The 23,635-nt window shown below is 41.5% G+C and overlaps 1 protein-coding gene across 2 annotated transcripts in view; it reads right to left on the bottom strand.

Moving 5' to 3' along the window:
- The window catches only part of GALNT1 (polypeptide N-acetylgalactosaminyltransferase 1), a 71,236-nt gene that overhangs the window by 25,739 nt on the left and 21,862 nt on the right, over positions 1-23,635 (bottom strand). For both annotated transcript variants that reach the window (XM_020804927.3, XM_073003950.2), the window contains one exon: positions 10,230-10,404. In XM_020804927.3, coding sequence (XP_020660586.1) covers positions 10,230-10,404 — 175 coding nt within the window. The remainder of the gene's footprint in view (positions 1-10,229; positions 10,405-23,635) is intronic.

The following is a 23,635-nucleotide window of genomic DNA, read 5'->3' as shown; positions in this document are numbered from 1 at the left end:
TAAAGTTGAACCTGTTAGAATTTTAAAATCGCCTCCGTCTCTTATTCCCGCCAAAATGAGGGAACCGTCACCAACTCCTGAAGAACCCAATCACAATGCTGCCTTTTGTGGTTCCAGTATATACCTGGCCACAACTGCAAGGTATCCAGTATACTCCTGCAATGATGAGGGGGTCCCTTTTGTCCTTTGCTGATCATAAGATTTGTTGTATTTTTGTGGCGGGCCTGAATACTATTTGTAGGTTATGTTTTTCCAAAAGTTTCCCCATGCAGTCCGTGACCCCTTTGATGTATGGCAGAAATACTTTATTTGCGGGTGGCTGTTTTTCTTCTTCAGTTCAGTGTTGTTTTCTTGGTTTGATGGATTTTGTGATTTCATTCTTGGAATAGCCATTCACCTGTAGGGCCCAATTCAAATGGTTGAGTTCAGCCTAATCAAAACACTGGCAGACTGTGCGAATTGGAACTGTGAAGCTCAATTTCTCAGCACTGAACTATGACAGACTGATCAGCTTGGACATAATATCCCTATTCACCAAGGTACTGATAAAGGACACTCTGACACTCATCCAGCAGATCTTTCCAGAAGACATCAAGGCCCCTTTTCCAACATTGCCTAATGACCAGCTTTCAGTGGGATAATGAATTCTATGGACAGACAGATGGAGTGGCCATGGGGAGCCCCCTCAGCCCAGTTATAGCAAACTTCTACATGGAACATTTCGAAAAATAGGCCCTGGCTTCGGCACCCCTTGCACCCACAATCTGGTTCGAATACGTGGATGACACCTTCACAGATCGGAACCACAGTGAAGAAAAACGAAGATTTTCTAAACCATCTCAATAGCATCCACCCAAATAAACAATTCATCATGGAAAAAGAAAAACAAATCATATTTGTTCAGACTCATTGTGTGGATATAAATACAGCATCTTCAAGCTTGAATACTCGTCTGCTGGAATAAAAAAGCAGATGAAAAAGTCCTGATACCAAGAAATTGTTTTCTAAAGGACAGACTCAAAAGAGCACTTCTGGTCCCTTAAAGTTTCCTGCTAAAACTACACAAACATATCAAAATACCATGTTTGGTAATGTGAGCAGAGGCATTCTCTCTTCCAAATCTGACAGAAAACTAGAAAATCTTAAGGTATAGAGCAGCACCAAAACCAGATGGTGTCGGAATCCAGCTCCGGCAAACTGTGATGAAGGGAGAGATCCCTGAAAGGGCCCAAAGGGAGAGATCTATGAAATGGATGAGACTGCAGTCTAGGAATCAGGTTCAAAGCATGCTCAGGGTCATCGGCTGAGGTACAGGATCACTCTTCATTGTTCACTCATGCTGTTACCCCAGCGATGCCTGGCACCTCCTTTTATTGAGGTGTAAGTTACATAACATAACGGTCAGTTACGTAAATAAAATGGCCTGAACTAATAGGGCGTCGTGTCTATTCTGCCCAGCAAGAAGTCTTACAAGAACATTAACGTAGTACAATACATGAATACGTGATAAGAAACATGTAAGTTATGGCGCACATTCCCACAAGATGGGACATTAAAAAACAAAGATGAACTAATAATACATGGATTTGATATAACTTAGTGGTCACACTCTCAGTTGATTTCAAGATATGGTAAAGATCAGCAGCAAGGTTTTTATGTAGATAATAAATGCTTCGATAGAGTTCTCCTGGATACGAAAGGTAAGCATGTCAAAGCATTATATAATTTTTATTAGATTTTGATAGCCAGGAGGAAATGGTTAAAGAATGTATGATAAGGTGGAGCACAGAATATTGGATACAATATAAACTTGGATCAGTGGGAACAAATGGAAAAACAATATAAAACTCACTAAGTCAGTATCTTTTAAAGAAAAAAAAATATATAATGTTTTATAGATGGTATATAACTCCCACAAAATTAGCCAAAATGGAGGTAAAAATTTGAAATCTCTGTTGGAGATGTAAACAAAAGGAAGGTTCTTTTTATCATATGATGAAAAGCCCAAAATATTGATAAAAAGCCCAAAAATATTGGGAAAGGGTTGAAATTGTTTTGCATGAGGTTTTGGAAATTCCAATAACTGTAATCCCCCGAATCTTTTCTTCTAAACATAATCCCGAATTCAACAGACCTAATGGAAAAATATTTAGTTATCCATATCTTGACAGTTGGAAGAATTCTTTTTGCTAGAACACTGGAAGGACCCGGAGAATCCATCTCAAGATGAGTTAACAGCAAAAATCCTGGATACGGCGGAGATGGACAAACTATCCAAATGACAAGAAAGATGAACTATGACGATTGTTGCCATAAATTTTATGATTTGCTTACAAATAGAATGTAAATTAATATTTGATAATTGAAAGTCTAAGATTAATTTAAATTTACATTATGTATAAATTAGTTACACCGGAAGCATATATATCTTTGAAATGCAACAGATAAGAATGAATATTGTAAAATGTTCATGTTGATTTACAACCCGTTTAATTCCATTTCCCCTGTCCCCATCCCTAACCCCTAAAATAAAACCAAAATAAATAAATAAATTAAAAACCCCAACAACAACCACCACACAAACATATCATCAGTTTTACACAGCCCACCTTAGACAATGACACTTTCCTCTCACATGCGCTGACTGGTAGGTTCATACTTAAGAAAATCAGTGAGGAGAACCTCTCCTGACTTAAGATCAGAATAACAGCTATCTCCACAAAGCCAGGGAACTGGAAGATCAGGCTGCTGTCCTAACAAACATTAGTCATTAACCATAAATATGCTGTTCGCTGTCCTAAGGAATAACTGAAAGATTTACTATACAACCAGCAAGACTAACTTTACTATTAAAGCAGAGTGAAGCAAGTAGCTCAGTGAGAAGACACTGGGGGGCAGGAGCAGTGGCTTCTCTGCTTTTACGCATGAAGTCTCCTACTGTTCCCCTCTGCTAGAGGACAGAATTGTGTTTGCTGCACAGTCTTCCTAGGCCACAGCAAACAACTGTAGCCTCAGCTTGCTGGAAGCTATTATCCAATAACAGAAGATTAAAAACATGCATTTTGCAGCAGCATAAATTAATTAGGATCAGGAACAATACTTTATAGCAGTGGTCCTCAACCTTGGGCCTCCAGATGTTCTTGGACTTCAAATCCCAGAAATCCTGGCCAGCAGAGGTGGTGGTGAAGGCTTCTGGGAGTTGTAGTCCAAGAACATCTGGAGGCCCAAGGTTGAGGACCACTGCTTTATAGGCTATTGACATAGTTCCCTCTCCTGAGTTACAGGAAGCCATACTACAAGTTAAACACAAGTGATTAACCACATAGTTTGGGGAGGGGGGGGAGTCATATAAATGAATCCCTACCCAGTCTTTTTTATAAAAGCCTTAACCATGTGAAAACACAACTTTCTAGAAAACTATTTCTACTTTCAAAAAAACTCTCTTCATTAAGACAATTATCTTAAAATTCAATGAAATGACATAATAGTTACAATGTAACTGTGGAAATCACTGCTCAGTACAGTCAGTCCTACTTTTCCAATACAGTGAATGCTTTGGAACAAATTGTGAAATTATAGTTTTCCTTGTAAATGAGAATACATTCTATGAAAAGCTAGGAGACCACTATTTAATTATAAAATACTTATAGTGGTACGCCTGGCATACTCATTACTGCTATCTTTCAGAAACTCAAGCTTTCTGTTTTTAAAATGGCAATAAAAACAATAGCCATCTTTTCTAGATACTATCTCTGATACAGAAACAAATGGAACAGTTTATGTTGAAGAAAGGAAACGTACAAAACATTGGCTTGTGAATGGGTATGTATAGAACTACAGTGGTGCCTCGCATTACGATGTTAATTCGTTCTAGCGAAATCGCTGTAGAACGAAAACGTAATGCGAAATAAAAAAGCCCATAGAAACACATTAAAACCCTAGTCTCTCCAACAATCTGACCATGAGCCTTCAATTTGAGAACTTTCAAGTAATCTTCTGTAACATTTGCGTAGTAGCAGTTGTTATGCACTGTCAAGTCATCCCTAACTTATAGCAAGTCTATGGATGAGTGATCTCCAAAATGTCCTGTCCTCAACAGCTCTGCATATCTCTTGTAGATTAAAGCCTGTGGCTTCATTTAATGAGTCATATTTGATTTTGCTCTTTTAATGCTTCCTTAAACTTTTCCCAGTATTACTGTCTTTTTCAGGGAACCTTTCCTCCTTATGATATGCCAAAAGTAGGGCAGCATTCGTTTCAACATTTCAATATTGTTATATCTAGAGATAGTTCAGGTTTGATTTGCTCTAGGAGAGAAAATGCAAGTATCTGACTCATTTCCTTAAAAGAAACCTTGCTATTTATATTCTGTCCTAACATGTTCTCAGTACAGGTTACACATCAAGGACAATCAAGTGCTAAGGCACACTCATTTCTTTTAGAACAATCTATAGCTTCTCATGATCCACAGAGTCAAAGGTTTTGCTCTAGTCTATAAAGCATAGTCTGATATTCTTCTAAAATCTTTGGTTCTCTCCAGCAGCCAGCAGATATTTGCAATATGATCCTGAATGCCTCTTCTTTTTCAAAATCCAGCTTTAACATCAGTCTAGTTAAATTATCCATTTGTCTGCCCTTAATAAAACCACACTGATCTCCTTTAATATAATTTGCTATAAATCTATTTAACCTATTTGCTAGTATAGCTGTAAAAAACTTAGCATCTTGGTTTATTAGAAATATGGGTCTATAAGATCCCGGATGTGTTTGATCCTTATTGGGTTTTAAAATAAGAACTGTTAATGAATGCTTCCAAGAAGCAGGTATTGTCTCTCCTTCCTTTATTTTATTATAAAACATGTTTAGCTTAGGTATCAAAATGGAACTAAAATGCTTGTAATATTCTGGACCCAATCCATAAGGGCTTGGTGTTTTATCATTTTTCAACTTATTAATAACTTCAGCAATTTCTTGTTCATTAATCTCTTCTTCTAGTATTCTTTTATCATCTTCCAATAATTTAATTTTTAAATTCTCATTTATATAATTTTCTATATTTTCTTTCTTTGCCTTATTTCCTTTATATAATGTCTGAAAAAATTCATGAAAAATCTTCAATTTATTTTTCATTATATTACAATTCTTACCTGTTCTATCTTTAACTATCACTACTGAATTTTTTGCTTTTTATTTTTACACAGTCTAGCTAATGATTCTGAATTTTTATTAGTAAATTCAAAAAAATGTCTTTTTAAATACATCAAATCTCTCTGGACTTTATTTCTACATTATCTAGTTCCTTTCTCTTAGCCTGAATTTCTAGTAAAATTCTTCTCTTTTTTAAAAAAATCTATTTTCTAAATCTTTCAAATCTTCCAATTTTTTTACATCTCTCTCCTTAATTTTTTTTAATTTACAAGATTCCCTTATTGTTATTCCTCTTGTAACAGCTTTCATTGTGTCCCACAACAGGCCTAATTTAGCAGCTCTTGTTTCATTTACAGTATTGTCCATAGTTCTAAACATTCCTTCTTTATGTTTTCTATTACCTCTGGGTGCTGTAAAATATTATTATCCATTCTCCACCTTTTAAAGTCTTTTAAAGTCTTTGTAATTTTTTAATTTCATTCTCTATTAACATCAGTGCATGATCTGTTATTTTAACAGAATTAATTTCAGTATTAACTATCTTAGAAATTAGATCTTGAGATGTAAATATGTAATCTATTCTAGAGTAAGTGTTATGTACCGCTGAAAAATAAGCATATCTTTTTCATCACTTTCAATTCTCTCCAAATATCTTTCAGTTGGTTACCTTTTTGCTTAATATTGTATTTCTTTGATAAACATCATTCCAACCATAAAATGTTTTATCTTTTATTTTATCCATAACTATATTAAAATCTCCTGCTATAATAGCATAACCTTTCTTTGCCTTTCTCAATTCTTTAAAAACCATATCATAAAATTCTCCCTGTTTATTATTAGGTCTTTAGACATTAATCAAAGTATATTCTTCTAACCCTATTTTACCTTGTATTATTATATATCTACCATTACCATTTTTACTACCTTTTCCACTTTGAATTCACAGTTTCTAAAAATTATAATTGCCACACCTCTAGATTAGAAGTTCCAATTTTTTTCATAAATGTCTACATTGTTCATCTTTAATTCATTAACTCCATTTTCTGACTGATGTGTCTCTTGCAGAAAGACAATGTCCAACTTGTTTTTTTTTTTTTCAAATATGCTTCTATTCTTCTTTTCACTGTTGATCCCAGGCCTTTCATGTTTAAATTCCAAGTCTTATTCTTTTATCCATGTAAATTCAAATTTTCTCTTTCCAACAGGTCCCATGTGAAACCTTCCCTCCCACCAAACTACTGAAAATAAACTAAAACATAAAATAAACATAATAACACCCAATAGTTTACCATTACCAATCGTGTCAACATATAATTTTACATCCTCTCCATCGGAAAATGTTGTTTCCGACCGGTCTTTTAGTGACATTTTTTGATATTTTTTTTCCTTCGGCCAGAACAGATTAATTGCATTTCAATGCATTCCTATGGGAAATGATGCTTTGAATTACGACCATTTCGAGTTACGACCATCTTCTGGAACGGATTATGGTTGTAAGTCGAGGCACCAATGTATTACAACACCAAGTTGAGCTAGCTAGTTTAGCAGTGCTTACAATCTTTACTAGATGGTTGGCAGGTGACTACATCTGAGACACTCTCACAAAAATATGTACGTAATTGTGTGGTTTTAAAGATGCTCTGAGAAATGCACACACATCAACAAAGAAAACGTTCACTTGTCCCATAAAACCATATCACCACCAACCAATAGGAAAAAAGTAAGTTAAAATATAAACACATATCATGCATAAACATACAGAGGAATCCCACATACCAGGCCAAAACAACCAGCTAACACACCTAAAATAAACACAACTGTCTGACAGATGAACTTTCTTATCCTACCCATTAATTACATCTGCTGAAACAAGTAGAAACTGCTTCCAAAAGGTTTCTTAGCATAACAGCTACAGCTCTGAAGGCTAGAGTAGCAAAGGAATTGTCTATCTGCCAGTGGAATAATGGAATCCACCAGAACCTAGAGGGGATTTCCCCTTCAAAGCCAATTCCAGAGCCTGAAAAAAAATTCTCTAGAGCCTACAGTGGGCTCTCGACTTACAAATTTAATCCATTCTGGAAGGCGTTTGTACCTCGAAAAGTTCGTAAGTCGAAGTACCATTTCCCATTGAAATGCATGGGAACGGAATCAATCCATTCCAGCATTTCAAATAAATAAATAAATAAATAAAATACCAAACTAAAAATAAAAAGAGCAAGTCCCACGTTGGGACTGCAAAAAAACTCTCTCTCACACACACAAAACCACAGAAACATAACCCCCCCCAGTCAAAACCCACCCTCCAAAATCCACACAGAAAAGTTTTAGGACTTACCAGTCCGAAGCCTTCCAGTGCTCCACTGCCTCCACGCGGCTGGGGGTGAGCGGCCAAGCACCCGGCCAGCTCTAGCCTCCCGGCACTCCGCTGCCTCCACCGCAGCCGGGGGCTGGCCAAGCGCCCGGCCAGCTCTAGCCTCCCAGTGCTGGGTGAGCTTCGGTGACTCTGAAGCCAAAAAGCCAAATTCGAATTTCCCGCCCTTTCTCCCTGCCTTTTTGGCTTCGGAGGTTTCAAAGGGCTTCCTCCGATGTTGGGGGAAAGCCCTTTGAAACCTCCGAAGCCGATTGGGCCGGCGGGGACCCCCAGGGAGGTCACCCAAGGCTTCCATGCCACCATAAGAGACCTCCCTGGGGGTCCCTGGGGGTCAATCGGCCGCTTGGGAGCTCTCAAAGGGCTTTCCCCTGACATCGGAGGAAGCCCTTTGAAAGCTCCAAAGACAGGGAGGAAGGGCAGGAAATTCGAATTTTCCGCCCTTTCTCCCTGCCTTTTGGGTTCGTAACTCGATCTGCGTTCGCAAGTAGGGTTTAATATTTGCGTTGAGATCGGGTTCATAACCCGAAATGTTCGCAACTAGGGCTGTTCGTAAGTCAAAGGCCCACTGTATTTTCAATGGTACAAAGAGTAGCAGAGAAGAAGACATGAAAAACGTTTTAAATTCTGAAGCTAGTTCAATTTGCTTGAAAATACTGCCTATCTTTTATTTCAGAAAATACCCCCAACTTGGATGTGGCCTAGTGCAAACTGAGTCTGACAAATGTAGCATTTGTAAGGTTAAAAATAAAAAGCAGTAGAAAAAAATGGGGAAAGAAAATGGAAGATAAAGGGGAAACAGAAAAGCTCCATAATATTATATGGAAAAGATGCTGTAGTGGAATGACGTCACAAAGAGGGGCAGAGGAAGGCTTTGCTAGCTGGCATTTCCATGCTTCAATGCAGAAAATGGACATCTCCAGGACTATGATTTTTGAGAACACTAGATGGTATGATAAGTGTGTTGGCTACATGGGTTCTCATTTAGACTTCGAAATGCTTATGTTTCAGTTTTATCATGACAGGGTTTGGTCTTTCTCTTTCTCTTCCCTTTTTCTTTCTTGTGAGTTTTGCCTCTAACTGTTAAAATTGTAAATTTATGATATTATATTATATATCATTTTGTTTTTTAATGTAAAACTGTATATTTTAAATTGTTTTTATCTTCTAAGTTGTGAGCTGCCCAGAGTAGACTATGTCTAGATGGGCAGCATATAAATAAATAAATAAATAAATAAATAAATAAATAAATAAATAAATAAATAAATAAATAAATAAATAAATAAATAAATAAATAAATTTCATTGCCACTTGCATTCTATACTGCCTCGGCAGGAGTCTTCTGTCTGGCATTTGCCAAAGGTAACGTTGCTTCAGGCATTATCCACATGACAGGAGTCCCTCTAGCCTCCCTCTTTTTCTTCCCTTTCCCACACTATATGAATTGTGCATGAGAGGGGGTATTCTTCCCAGGCACTAGCCACAGTAGCAGCATTACTACTATTACTACTACTACCACCACTATCTAATACTTAAAGAAGAATCTAAATTGAAGGAGCAACTTCCTACAGTATTCCTTGCATGGGCCAGCCTAGTCATAGCAGACTATAGAAAAAACATACTATACTATACTATAGCCATACTATACAAATGTATCATTACAAAGGGAAGAACAGTAGCAGAAGAAGCAGTTTCACACAATGTCCTGTCTTTAAGCCTTAAGCTTCCTTTCTCTGCAGCCAAGCAGTGTAGCTATATCGAATAGCAGTTTCACGGTGAAAAACTCTGCACTCCTAGTACAAGTGAAGCACTTCTGATCAGTCTCATTAATACAGGTGAGGAATCCCATAGCAACAAAGTTCCTTCCTGGGGCCTCTTTCAGCATGTACTGAATTCAGAATTTTCTAAACATACTAAGAGGAAAAAATCAACTAGTGGCTCTGCCACTAGTTGCGTGGGTTAAAAATGTAATTAAATGCATTAGGGTTCTTCCTTGCATGTAGAGTCTACACGTGAACACAAACATTTTCTCTTCAGGCTCACTGCTAGCATGAAGGAAGCAATAACAGATGGTTTAGTTACTTTAAAAAAAGGAAAAGGAAACAAACAAACTTTTAAGTTGTTTGCTCTGAACAGCTGCACATCTGAAGTTTGGTCCAGTAAATTCTCTCTTTGTGGTCTACTATTTTGCCAAGTTTCATAGCAATGTGTGTGTGTGTTGTTTTTTTTAAACAGAATTATAGACGTTTGAGGATTTCCAGTGAAGTGATGAGAATTCCAGAAGTATGATTGAATGGGGATTCCAGAGGTTGCCTCACTCTGCGGTAAGGCCAGTCTTTACTCTGGATGCAGGACTTGGATCGGAGGAGACTCAGATTACACCAGATTAAATTGGGCCTTGATAGAAAGTGTTAAATTAGCACCCACATTAGATAAGGAACCAATGCACAACGCCTTGTGTCCTTTTGGGGAGAAAGGTGGCATAGTAATAGTTTAAATAAAATAAATAATAAATAAAATATAGTGATTTGTTCTTGAAGTATAATTGGTACAAAACATACCAGAAACCACAACACACATTAATAACTTCTGAAAATATGCTACTTATTGCATGCCAATGCCTATGACAATAAATGTATAAAGATGCAAAATTATTCAAAACTATATTAATTTTCAGTGTAGATATCATTGAATCAACAGTAAATGCACTTACCCTTCCAATCTGACATCAGGTAATGATCTGTTGAGTGCAATCATTTCACTTGCCATTAAATTAAACTGATTTATTTTAAACATCTCCTTCATTTTTTCTTGGTCCTCTTTAGGAATAACAACAGGTTTTCCCATTTCTCCCGGGCCTTCATGAGGTTTTTGTATCAGTTCTGGAACTAACATAAATGTTCGTATTACTAAAAGAATTTGAAAGGGACAAAAACCACATACCTAAGACAAGGTAACCCTTATAAACAGAGCGGATAAAAATAAACTGATTTAAATCACATTTTAAATTTAAATAAATCAGTTTTTAAAATTTCAATTATCAAAAATAGGCAACTAGAGAAGAGGAACAGATGAAAATAACAGTAATATGAAGACAGATGGGACAACATTAGAAGGCAGCATAATACAAAAGCAAAATATAATAAAAACACATAAAGAGCCCAAGCAGCTTGCTGATGATATGCAGTATATCAATGTGTTCCAAACGCTGGCATCTACATTAGAGGGATAGAAAGTTGCCAAAATAATCCCAGTTTTAAAACAGACTCTAGGAGGAACCCATGCGATTGCAGACTTGTTAGTGTAATGTATAGATACAGGTGTCATGGCAAGAAATTTCCCTGCACTTTCAGACAACTTCTGATAAAATCCTGCCAAAATATTATCGAGCATACTTAATAGTTATGGAGGAAGGGTGCCCAATATGGATAAGCAATTTGTTAAGAAAGATAGGAGACAGATATTTCTTGCAATACATGTAAACACTGATGCCTACCAAAAATCCGTATAGGGACTGGTATTTTTAAATAACTTCATATATGACCTGGGCTTATCAGGCAGCAACAAAGTGGCTATATTTCTGACATCAACTTGTTTAGGAAAGGTAAAACAAAAACAGATTGTAAAGAGCTACAAAAATACCTGACCACATTAAAATAACACCTGGTGGAGGTGCAGAGAAGGACAAAAAAAGATAAACAAGGGTGCAACAACTCTTCTATGAAGGAATGTTACAATCTGGGAGGCTCTTTCGTTTCCAAAAGGTCAAGTGGAAACAGAAGAGAGATGTATACAATTATTCATGTTGTAGAAAGAATAACTAGAGAGACTCTCTCACACACATATAACACTAGAACCCAGGGTGAATAAAAATCAACATTTTTTTCAAATCAAATTGATTTAAATAAATAATTTTTAAATTGAAATCTTTTACAAATCCAATTTCTAAAATCAATCTAATTTGAATTAAATCTACTCTGCTAGAACCTGCAGACATCTACTGAAGCTAATTAGGAGGCTCAGAATATAAAAGGAACTATACATACTGTATAGTTGTGGAATCTGCTACCATAAGACTGAGTGGTGGTTGCCAATTTGGATAGCTTCAGAAAGGGATTGGAGGAATTAGAGGGGATAAGACTATCAAAGGCTACTATCCATGACCTCCCTTATCATAGCAGCATGTCTTTCAACATCCCCTGCAGGTGAACAAAAGCAGAAGGGTGTCACTGTCATGTTATATTTCTCATCTCCCCAAACATATCTAATCACCACTAGAGGAATCATTAGTCTGATGCGGCAGAGCAAATCTCATGTTTTTATGTTCTTCTGGAAGTCAATCAAGGAGCTACAACCCCTAATATCAGATTTAAAAAGGTAAAGGTTCCCCTTGACAATTTTTGTCCAGTCGTGTCCGACTCTAGGGGGCGGTGCTCATCCCCGTTTCCAAGCCATAGAGCCAGCGTTTTGTCCGAAGACAATCTCCCGTGGTCACATGGCTAGTGCAACTTAGACACAGAACGCTGTTACCTTCCCACCGAGGTGGTCCCTATTTATCTACTCGCATTTGCATGCTTTCAAACTGCTAGGTTGGCGGGAGCTGGGACAAGTGACAGAAGCTCACTCCGTCGCGTGGATTCGATCTTACAACTGCTGGTCTTCTGCCCCTGCAGCACAGAGGCTTCTGCAGTTTAGCCCACAGCGCCAAGTCAAGTCAATTGACTTGAAAGGATACTTTCAAGTCAATTGGCACTGAAGCAATTTGCAATGCACTGGCAGTGCTATGGGAAAATCTTTAATGACAGACCCATGGTTTCTGTTACCAGCTATTGTAGAACTCATTCTTCCCATTAAAATTTTGTAGCAAGATGTGAAAAGAACACTGCTGAAATTGCACTTTAGTGACTGCAGTGTGGGTCCAATTCATATCTCAAATTATGGTTAACTGGCCCAAAGTCTTAGCTTAGCACATATATATATATTTAACTGTGTGTGAGCCTATGTTTTATTTTGTTTATAAGAGCGCAAATAAAACTCACATAAAAGCAGAAGTAAAAAAAAAAAAAGAAGTAAAACCAGAAATTAAACTGCTAGCAGACATATAAGCTGAAGCAGGTAAATACAGTCAGAATATAGGGCTGAGCCTTTCATGTTTGAAAGATACAAAATACAAAAGGGTCACTTTTTCTTTATTTTGTGATCTTTTGACAATTTCCAATAGTGAGTCTCTAAAATGCAAATAATTTTTATTAATAAAAGATACATGAAAGTGTTGTGTTTCATTCCTGTTTCCCTCTTTCCTCTAACTTCTCATCTGTCAGATGACCTGGAAATTTTTTTAAATCCAATAGCACTGACAGGGATGTTGCCAGCAGCCAATCAGAACATCTAGAAGGAGGAGTGGGAATTTTAAATCTGTAAAAAGTCCTTGATTTGTTAAAATCTAGGAATGCTCCTTTTTTGCTCTGGGTGTTCCCTGTGGGTGAGTAAGCTCCTAGTGCCCTCCATCCTGGGTTGTGCTGTCTGCCTGCTCCATCTTGGGTCCTTTCTATTTTTTACCTTTTCCTCTCCTTTTTGGGGGGTGGCAGTTTTTTCAATACTTTGGATCATTTTTCCTGCTGCCTTCTGGACAAAAAAGTGCCTTTTACACAGTAAGTGACAGGGGAGTGCAATTTCCCTATATTTTAGTACAGTGGTGCCTCAGAAGACAAATTTAATTCATTCCGCGGTTAATGTCGTCTTACGAAAAATTCATCTTGCGAAACACTTTTTCCCATAGGAATGCACTGAAATCTAATTAATGCATTCCTATGTGCATACCACTCTGATAGCAGAAAGTGAGGAGGAATTAAAGAACCTTGTAATTAGGGTGAAAGGGGAGAGAGCAAAAAACAGTCTGAAGTTCAACATCAAAAAACTAAGATCATGGCCACTGGTCCTATCACCTCGTGGCATGTCAAGGAAAATTACGGCCTGAGCTGAATGGAGTGTATTAATGAGAATCCATAATGATCAGGTGTGTTAAAAGCTGAGTCAGGATGACTCAGCAGTGCTGATGCAACTCATGGATGATGCAACTCATGGATGATGCAATGTGTGATATGTATATGTATATATGTGTGAAGTGTACAGTCAGTTGTATCTTCCTCCTGCTTGAAGATCACTTCTACATGTTATGTTGCCAGACTGATGTAAATACTGATGTAAATACACATTGCTGAAGGAAATGCTGCTGGACTGTGTGTGTTATTTCTGGACTGCCTGAACTGCGAATCACTGCTAAAACAGCGATTTGTGCTAAGAAACGCTGACATGGCAAATAGAAGGGGAAGATATGGAGGCAATGACAGATTTTAATTTCTGGGGCTCCATGATCACTGCAGATGGTGACAGCAGCCACAAAATTAAAAGATGCCTGCTTCTTGGGAGGAAAGCGATGACAAATCTTGACAGCATCTTAAAAAGCAAAGACATCACTGTTACATACAGCACTGATGTTACCTGTCTGTCATGGGTTTGGAGGGAAAGTTCCATCCTATGGAGAGTGGAAGGCGGGACATCAGGAGGAGGGGCTGTAGTGTATATATATGTGATGCGTGTGTGGAGATGCAGAGAGATACTGAGAGACACTGGGATGTGACGAAGCAGCAGCTGGGAAGAAGAAGCTGTTGTGGGAGTCTGTGTGTCAGACAGGGTACTACTGTGGGTCAGAGTACCAACCTGATAGGTTCAGGTGTCTGTTGGTTAGCCAGAACTGATAGGTTCAGGGTCTGTGCTTCAAGTTAAGGGTTCTGGGTGAACCAAACTGTATGCTTGTATGAGTGAGAATAAGCCACGTTACTTTATTCTATTCACCTGATTGTTTGATTTTCCCTGTGTGTATTTAAAATAAACCTTATTCTTTTTATTGTTTGAAAATCCATCCCTGGTCTGTGTGACTTCTTACAGGGGATGGTTGGTGGCAGCTTAGTGTAACTGTGTGACATATCCCAGTAGGTCTGGGTTTGTCACATTGATTGGTGTCCAGCGTGTGGGATACGACTGGTCCAGTTGTCCAGCGGTCCAGCAAAGCCTTGGCAGGTGTGCCCAGAGCAAGGGGGGTCTAGTCAGGGACAGTCTGAGGCGCGTAGGTAATCTTCTAGGTGTACCTCACGGGGAGGTGCGCTAGTAGAAGAACGTGCCAACTGGGGAGACTTAGATTAAGGTGCTCTGAGGCAGCCTAGTTTTGGCGGGAAAAAGCTGAGGCAAAACTGCGTAGTAACAGTGATCTAGCTTGCCAGCTGAGAGGCCCAGCAGAGGGGGGTAGGCTCTGACTCGATACTGTTGCAAGTTTAGTGCTGAAGAACAGCAGCAATCTCTAGGGAGAGCTGGTTCTGAGGCAAGAAGGAAAAAAGTGGTCGTTTTATTTTGAGGCTTGACTTTTAAAGCAGCCTGTTCTGGGGGGGGATTATGCCCTTGACTCGAAGCCAGATGGCCGAAATGAGTGAAGTGAAAGACCCCCAGATTGACCAAGGTTCTGAGGATGAATTTGGCTCAGTGCAGGGTGACAGCACAGGAGAGCAGAACCCAGAACTCAGAAAATTGCTCATAGTCCAACAGCATGAACTGAGGATGAGGCAATTTGAAGTGGAGGAAAAATTAGAGAGAGAGAGATTGGAAAGAGAAGAAAGATTAGAGAGAGAGAAAATTGCTCTGGAAAAAGAAAGGATGGCGTATGAGTTAAGAAAACTGGAACTGATGAACCAGAACAATAATAATAATAGGGATTCTGAGGGAGGCCAATTGTCTAAGGCTGATCTGAAGAAATTCCCTGTGTACCACAAGGGAGATTGTCCTGAGGTGTTCTTTTCCTTAGTGGAAAGAGCGTTTGTGGACTTCTCAGTGAGGGAAACTGAGAAGATGACCATCATGCGGTCTTTAATCAGTGGTAGCCTGGCTGAGGTCTATGCCGAGATGCCTGAGGAACTGATGAAAGATTTTGCAGAGTTTAAAAAACTGGTCTTTGCCAGACATGGGATAAATGCGGAGCAGCTGAGACAAAGATTCAGGTCCCTCACCAAGAAGCCAGAACAAACTTTTACCCAAGTGGGGGCCCAATTGGTGAGGCTGCTTGAGAAATGGCTATCGCAGGAAGGGACAGAGACCTATGAGCAGCTTAAAGACTTGATAGCACTGGAACAGTTCTATTCAGTCCTGCAAGGGGAATTGAAATTCCAGGTGAGGGAAAGGAAACCGAAGTCTGTGGCAGCAGCCGCAGAGATCGCAGATTTTATCTCCCAAATAAGAAAGCCCTTGGGTGAGGGGAAATCTGTAGGTAAACCCAAAGAAACCTACAGCAAGTACTCTCAGGGACCAGGGAAAAGCCAGCAAGAGGGAGGGGCCCATGGTGAAGGGAAGCCCTCAGACATGAAACTAAGACCTCAGATTTTGGAGGGAAAACCAAAACAAGATGAGAGAGAATCAAAATACACCAGAAAATGTTATTTCTGTCAGGGAAAGGGTCATCTAATCTCAGAGTGTGAGAAATTAAAGCAGCTAAAAGGAATGGTGCCTCAGAATTCTAGTGGGACCAAGCCAAAAGCTGTGTTCTGTGTCCAGAAAGAGCAAGGCTCAGTGTCACTGAGGGAGCCAGTTGCCATGGCTACTCAGTCTGGAACAGCTACCTCTGCTGATCAGGCTGAGGAAAATGGTCCTCTTGTGGAAGTAAAGCGCTGCTTGCTGGTGAAAACAGATTCTCAGTTGTTTGAGACAGCAGGGGTGGACGTAGGAATACTTGACCGTCAGTATAGGGGGCTGCGGGACACTTGTTCCCAGGTAACCCTGTGCCATCCAGATATTATTCCTAGGGAGTTTATAATCCCAAATGAGAGCATGAAGGTGGCAGGGATTGAGGGGCAGGTAATCTCTCTGCCAGTAGCAGAGGTACCTGTCAACTTTCAAGGCTGGAGGGGAGATTGGCGGCTAGCGATTTCATCGACTCTGCCAGCAGCCGTGCTCGTGGGAAATGACCTGGCTGAACATGTGAAACGGGTGCTAGTGATTACACGCTCACAAGCCACCACAGGGACAGTTCAGGGGGGTAATGATGAGCCAGAGACGGAAGCAGAGGGGAGTTCAGAAGCTGTGGTGGAAACCTTAACCACAGACAGCAGATTTGGACAGGAGCAAAAGGCAGACGCCACTCTCCAAAAGTGTTTTGAACAGGTGGCTGACGCCCAGCTAACATCTGAAACCCCAGTGAGATTTCTGGAGAAAAAGGGGATTTTATATAGAGAAACCCTGAGGAATATCTCAAAAGGGGGAGATGGGATCAGAAGTCAGCTGGTGGTACCTGAAAAGTATCGCCCCATGATCTTACAAAGGGGGCACTCTGACATGTTTGCTGCGCACTTAGGAGTGAACAAAACACAGCAGAGAATCACACAGAATTTCTACTGGCCTGACATAGGGAAGCAGATCAGGGAGTTCTGTAAACAATGTGATGTGTGTCAAAGGCAGGGGAATAACCGCGACAGGACCAAAGCAAAGTTGTGCCCTTTGCCTGTGATTGACACTCCGTTCAAATGCATAGGGGTGGATATTGTGGGACCTTTGCCCAAGGCCACAAAGAGGGGGAACAGGTTCATTCTAACAATTGTGGACCATGCCACAAGGTATCCTGAAGCCATACCCTTGACGAACATTGAAACTAACACAGTGGCCGATGCTTTGGTGGGGTATATGTCCAGGATGGGATTTGCCTCAGAGATAATTACAGATTTGGGAGCATCGTTCACATCAAAGCTCATGAAACGCTTATGGCAAATCTGTGGAATTAAGCACAAGGAAACCACTGCTTATCATCCTGAAAGTAATGGGTTAACTGAGAAGTTCAATGGGACTCTAATGCGCATGATTAGGGCTTACTTGGCAGAGAATCCAAACAATTGGGACCAGAAGCTGCAATCCCTTTTGTTTGCGTATCGATCAGTGCCACAAGCCAGTACCGGGTTCAGTCCATTTGAACTTTTATTTGGGAGAAGGGTGAAAGGGCCCCTTGATTTGATCAAACAAAATTGGGAGCAGATCACCCAGGATGACCCACAAGACGTTGTGACAAACATAGACACCTTGATGAATGACCTAAGGAGAAATCTAGAGCTGGCAGCAGAAAACCTGCAAGCTCAGAAGGTCAGACAGAAAACATGGTATGACCACAAAGCTAGAGAGAGGCACTTTGACCCAGGGGAGGAAGTGCTTTGGCTTAGGCCCTGCAGGGAGAATAAACTGCAGCTCAAATGGGCAGGACCATATAGGGTCATTTCCAAGATGTCAGACCTGAACTACCTAATAGAGCAGGAGGAGAACCAAGCAAGGAGGGTGGTTCATGTGAATGCCCTAAAACCCTACTACAGAGGGGAACAGAGGGTTTTATTCGCGATAAAAGCAGCTGAGAGTGAGGAAGCGGAATTACCCTTCTGGGAGGGTAGAGGGGAAGTAAAATACAACCCAGAGGAGGTAAAGATCAGTCCTGCACTCACCCAAGACCAGCAGCAAGAACTAAAAATGCTGCTTAGTAAATATCAACAGGTGTTTTCCAACAAGCCGGGGATAGTGAAGGGAGTGATGCATCGGATCCACACAGGGGATGCACCCCCGCAGGCAGTATCCCCATACCGAGTAACGGGACCCTATAGGGACAAGGTGCGGAAGGAGCTGGACGAAATGCTGAGGGAGAACATAATCGTCCCCTCTTCTAGTCCTTGGTCCTCTCCGATAGTCCTTGTGGACAAGCCTGATGGGAGCATTAGGTTTTGTGTCGATTACAGGAAATTAAACCGTGTAACCACTCCTGATGCCTACCCAATGCCCAGGCTAGACAACCTGATTGAAACCATAGGGGGTTGTCGGTTCATCTCATCATTGGACCTGGTAAAGGGATATTGGCAATTAAGAATTGATCCCAGGGATCAAGAAAAGACTGCCTTTTGCAGCCCTTTTGGTCTCTATGAGTTTCGAGTCCTGAGCTTTGGTCTCAGAAATGCACCAGCCACATTCCAAAGGCTGATGGACCAGACCTTGGCAGGGCTCAGTGACTTTACAGTGGCCTACATTGACGACATAGGGATCTTCAGTAATACCTGGGAAGATCACCTGTTACACCTGGAGTTAGTGCTGCAGAGGTTAAGTGCAGCAGGGCTAACAGTAAAGGCCAGCAAGTGTCAGCTGGGTAGCCCAGAAATAAAATACTTGGGTCACATGGTAGGGGGAGGAGTGATAAAACCCCTGGAGGCCAAAATAGAAGCTGTTCGTGATTGGCCTAGACCCAACACCAAGAAAAAAGTCAAATCATTTCTTGGGTTGGTGGGCTACTACAGAAAGTTCATCCCGAGGTTTAGCGAGATTGCGGCTCCGCTGACCGATCTGACGAGGAAGAAGGCTGATGACCGCATCCCTTGGACCAGTGACTGTGAGGCGGCGTTCCAGAGGTTGAAGGAGGCGTTAATCAACTATCCAGTCCTGCGGGCTCCAGACTTCGACCGGGAGTTCATCATCTACACCGATGCGTCTAACAGCGGGGTAGGAGCAGTTCTGTGCCAGGAGGATGAGAATGGTGACCAGCATCCGGTGTCCTACCTGAGTAGGAAACTTCAAAAAGGTGAGAGACATTTGGCAACCGTGGAGAAGGAGTGTTTGGCCATAGTCTACGCGATCCAGAAGGCCAAGCCTTACATCTGGGGAAGACATTTTATTCTGTGTACTGACCATTCACCATTGCAATGGTTAAAGACAATGAAAACCCACAATAGCAAACTTATGAGGTGGGCTTTAAACCTACAGGACTATGACTTTGAAGTGAAGGTGGTCAGAGGGTCAGTGAACTGTGTTGCTGACGCCTTATCAAGAAGACCTGAAGAATGAAGACGGCGAAAGAACATGGACTATGTGTATATAATGATGACAAAAGTTAAATGTACCTGGTTTTGAATTTGGTTTGTATGAATAAAGGTAAATGGATGTAATGTATATGGTAAATATTTAAATGCCTATTTGCTATGGTTAACTTAGAATGTAAGTATAAGTAAGTCTGATATTGTATGTATAACTGGTGTTGTGTATTTTATACAGGTTGTTTTTTGGTGAAAAGCACCTTAGCTTTCCCCCTACAAAACAACTTATAAAGAGGGGAGGTGTTACATACAGCACTGATGTTACCTGTCTGTCATGGGTTTGGAGGGAAAGTTCCATCCTATGGAGAGTGGAAGGCGGGACATCAGGAGGAGGGGCTGTAGTGTATATATATGTGATGCGTGTGTGGAGATGCAGAGAGATACTGAGAGACACTGGGATGTGACGAAGCAGCAGCTGGGAAGAAGAAGCTGTTGTGGGAGTCTGTGTGTCAGACAGGGTACTACTGTGGGTCAGAGTACCAACCTGATAGGTTCAGGTGTCTGTTGGTTAGCCAGAACTGATAGGTTCAGGGTCTGTGCTTCAAGTTAAGGGTTCTGGGTGAACCAAACTGTATGCTTGTATGAGTGAGAATAAGCCACGTTACTTTATTCTATTCACCTGATTGTTTGATTTTCCCTGTGTGTATTTAAAATAAACCTTATTCTTTTTATTGTTTGAAAATCCATCCCTGGTCTGTGTGACTTCTTACAGGGGATGGTTGGTGGCAGCTTAGTGTAACTGTGTGACATATCCCAGTAGGTCTGGGTTTGTCACAATCACCTTGCCAACAAAAGTCCGAATAGTCAAAGCTATGGTTTTTCCTGTCGTGATGTATGGAAGTGAGAGCTGGACCATAAAGAAAGCAGACCGCCGAAGAATTGATGCCTTTGAATTGTGGTGCTGGAGGAGACTCTTGAGAAACCCCTGGACTGCAAGGAGAACAAACCTATCAATTCTAAAGGAAATCAAGCCCGAGTGCTCACTGGAAGGACAGATCCTGAAACTGAGGCTTCAATACTTTGGCCATCTCATGAGAAGAGAAGACTCCCTGAAAAAGACCCTGATGTTGGGAAAGTGTGAAGGCAAGAGGAGAATGGGACGAGAGAGGTTGAGGTGGTTGGACAGTGTCATCGAAGCAATCAACATGATTTTGACCCAACTCCGGGAGGGAGTGGAAGACAGGAGGGCCTGGCGTGCTCTGGTCCATGGAGTCACGAAGAGTCGGACACAACTAAACAACAACAACAAATTGGTAAAGTCAAAATAAAGTCAAATTTGGTTTACAAAGGGTTTATTAAGTGCTCTTTAAAGCCATACATATTGTGCAGATGATTTCAAAAATTTCAATCAAAAAACCTAACTTTTTAAACATTTAAAAATCAGCAAACATGAGGCAGGAACATCTGCCTTCACTGAAACTGAACAGAAACAGTCACTAACAGTCCTTGGATTGCACAAGACTCTTCAGAAAGAACATTTTCAAGGCATGTAAACACACAGAAACCAACAGTACAGAAACTTTACATTTCACATTTTAAAGTGTACAAGTAAGGCTGAAGTCTCTAAACCACTAGGACCAGTGTTTTAAATCAGGAGGCAGACAGAACTGTCTCCACATCACAGCAGCAGTCTTTTACATTCCCAGAGCTGCAGAGAGTCTCTCTGGTGATGGCCTGAATGATAGTCAACTGGGAGAAGGCTTTAAGGCTTGACCTAAAGGCTTCCAGGAGGATGAGGAGGAGGAAGAAGGCAACTGGGCACTGAAAGGGGACATATGTGTTTGAAAGGTCATGTGCCAGAGCCTTGTGCCATTTTGCCACTGTTCTAAGAACTCCTTCAGTTTAGTGGTGGACAGCTGTTCCTCGCCTGGCTCTTCTTCCTCTTCCAAAGAGGCCTGCTCCTCCGTAGCCTCTGCCTGCAGTTTGACCAGCTCCTGGGTGGACAGTTCCCAGTTGTGGCCCTCCACCTGTTCACAGATATCCCCCTCTATGACCTCGAGGCCCATGGTCCTCCCCACGGCAACAATGTCCTGCATCACTGTTGGCTCTGGTCCAGGCGCAGAAGCATCAGAGTCACTTGTTGCCACACAGTCTGGCAGAGGTTGCGCCAAGCAGAATTCAGATTTTTCCGGCTGATCCCGTCCCAGGCTATGGTGATCAACTTCAAGCAGCTGACAATGTTGAAGTGGTCCCTCCAGAATTCACGCAGAGTGAGGTTGGTGCCATCGGTCACCACAAAGTAGCGCCTGAAAAGCTCCTTGGTGTACTGTTTCTTGAAATTGGCAATCACCAGCTGGTCCATTGGCTGGAGTACCGGGGTGGTGTTAGGCGGCAGGAACATGATTTTAATGAAGCTGAACTCCTCTAACAAGTCTTCCTCAAGGCCTGGAGGATGAGCAGGAACATTGTCCAGCAGGTACTGCTTTACAGCAGGGCCAAAAGCCAGATCGACCCAGTCCACAAACAGGACGTGTGTGACCCAAGCCCTAGCGTTGGATCGCCACAACATCCCCAGCTGGCCTTTGTTGACCTTGTGCTTCTTGAAGGCCAGTGGATTCTCCGAGTGGTACTCCAGCAAGGGCTTTATCTTCAGGTCCCCACTGGCATTGGCACAGAAAAGGAGGGTCAGACCGTTCTTCATGGGTTTGTGGCCAGGCAGCTTGCTCTCCTCAAGTGAGGAAGGTCCTTTTGGGCATCCTCTTCCAAAACAGCCCGGTCTCGTCGCAGTTGAAGACCTGCTGTGGAAGGCAGCCCTGTGTTGTCATGACCTCCGGGAACTCCATGGCAAAGTCCTCGGTAGCAGGAACATCAGAACTGGCAGCCTCTCCATGCTGTGGATTCCAGATCTGGTATTGAAGCATTCAAACCAGCCTCTGCTTGCCTTTAAGTCTTCTGGCTTGGCTGAGGTTCCTGGCTCTTGCTATACGAGGTCTGCGTACAAGGCCTTGGCCTTCTCGCAAATGACAGCCTCAGTCACTGTGTCCCCTGGACGCTGCTTCTCTTCCATCCAGATGAGCAGCAACTTCTCCACCTCCTCCAGAACAGCTGGCCGGTTCTTTACGATCCTGGTGACTTCCTTGGCTACATCTGTTGCAAGGATCTTCTCCCTCATCTTAAGGATGATACTGATGGTGGATGGATTCCTCCGGTACTCCCTGGCGAGGTCTATCACTTGCATGCCTCCGTCGTGCTTCCTGATGATCTCCTTCTTCATCTCTAGAGTAATCTTCTCCTTTGTCATGTTCCCGGCCTCTGCAGAAGCAGCCTTCTTGGGACCCATGTCAGCACAGCTGCTACGTTCAGAAAAAACAAAAGGCAGTGCTACACATCTGCTTCCTACACACCTTCCCACCCCTGGCCGAAACTGCCCTAGACAAACAAGTGGCATAACACCCCCCCTCAACACAAGCTAAGCCCCCTACCTTTCCTGTGCAACTTAAAAAATAAAACTGGCATAACACCCCCCAATACAAGTTAAGCCCCCTACCTTTCCTCTGCAACTTACTGAAAAAATATTGGCATAACACCTCCCAACACAAGCTAAGCCCTCTACCTTTCCTCTGCAACTTACAAAAAAATTTTGGCATAACACCCCCCCAACACCAGCTAAGCCCCCTACCTTTCCTCTGCAACTTACAAAATTTTTTGGCATAACAGCCCCCCCCCATACCAACACAGGAGAACAAATGCATACCCTACCTTTTTCTGGCAAAAAAAGTTCTGAAAACCTTCAATTTCTCCAAATGCACCCACAACACAGACCACACCAAACACAGGATGTGCCCACAACACGGACCACATTTGCTCCTCTTGAAATCAACCTTGGAACTGCATGTGGAAAAGTGAACCCGGGCTACATTGGGGAGGCATTTTACACCTCCCGGCCCAATGCACAATGCATCCTGGGTATTAATGGTTGAGATTTAAACAAAACAAAAACAAAAGAAAAAGAAAACATTTGTCTTGAGAAGCAGGGCCGTAGGAACATTCATCTTGCGAGTCATCAACCCCATCGCCAAAACCCTTCATCTTGCGAATTTTTCGTCCTGTGAGGCATTCGTCTTGCAAGGCACCACTGTAGTTTTGTTTGGGCAGGGGGGTTGATCATATTTTTTTTACCTATATTTGCTTTCATGCTTCTTTTGGTTTTGGGAGAGGCACCTTTCTGTTTTGTTTGTTTCTGTGGGCA

This window comes from Pogona vitticeps, chromosome 6, assembly GCF_051106095.1.
Source record: "Pogona vitticeps strain Pit_001003342236 chromosome 6, PviZW2.1, whole genome shotgun sequence".
Taxonomy (NCBI): Eukaryota; Metazoa; Chordata; class Lepidosauria; order Squamata; family Agamidae; genus Pogona; species Pogona vitticeps.
This window is presented reverse-complemented; position numbering and strand designations above follow the sequence as displayed.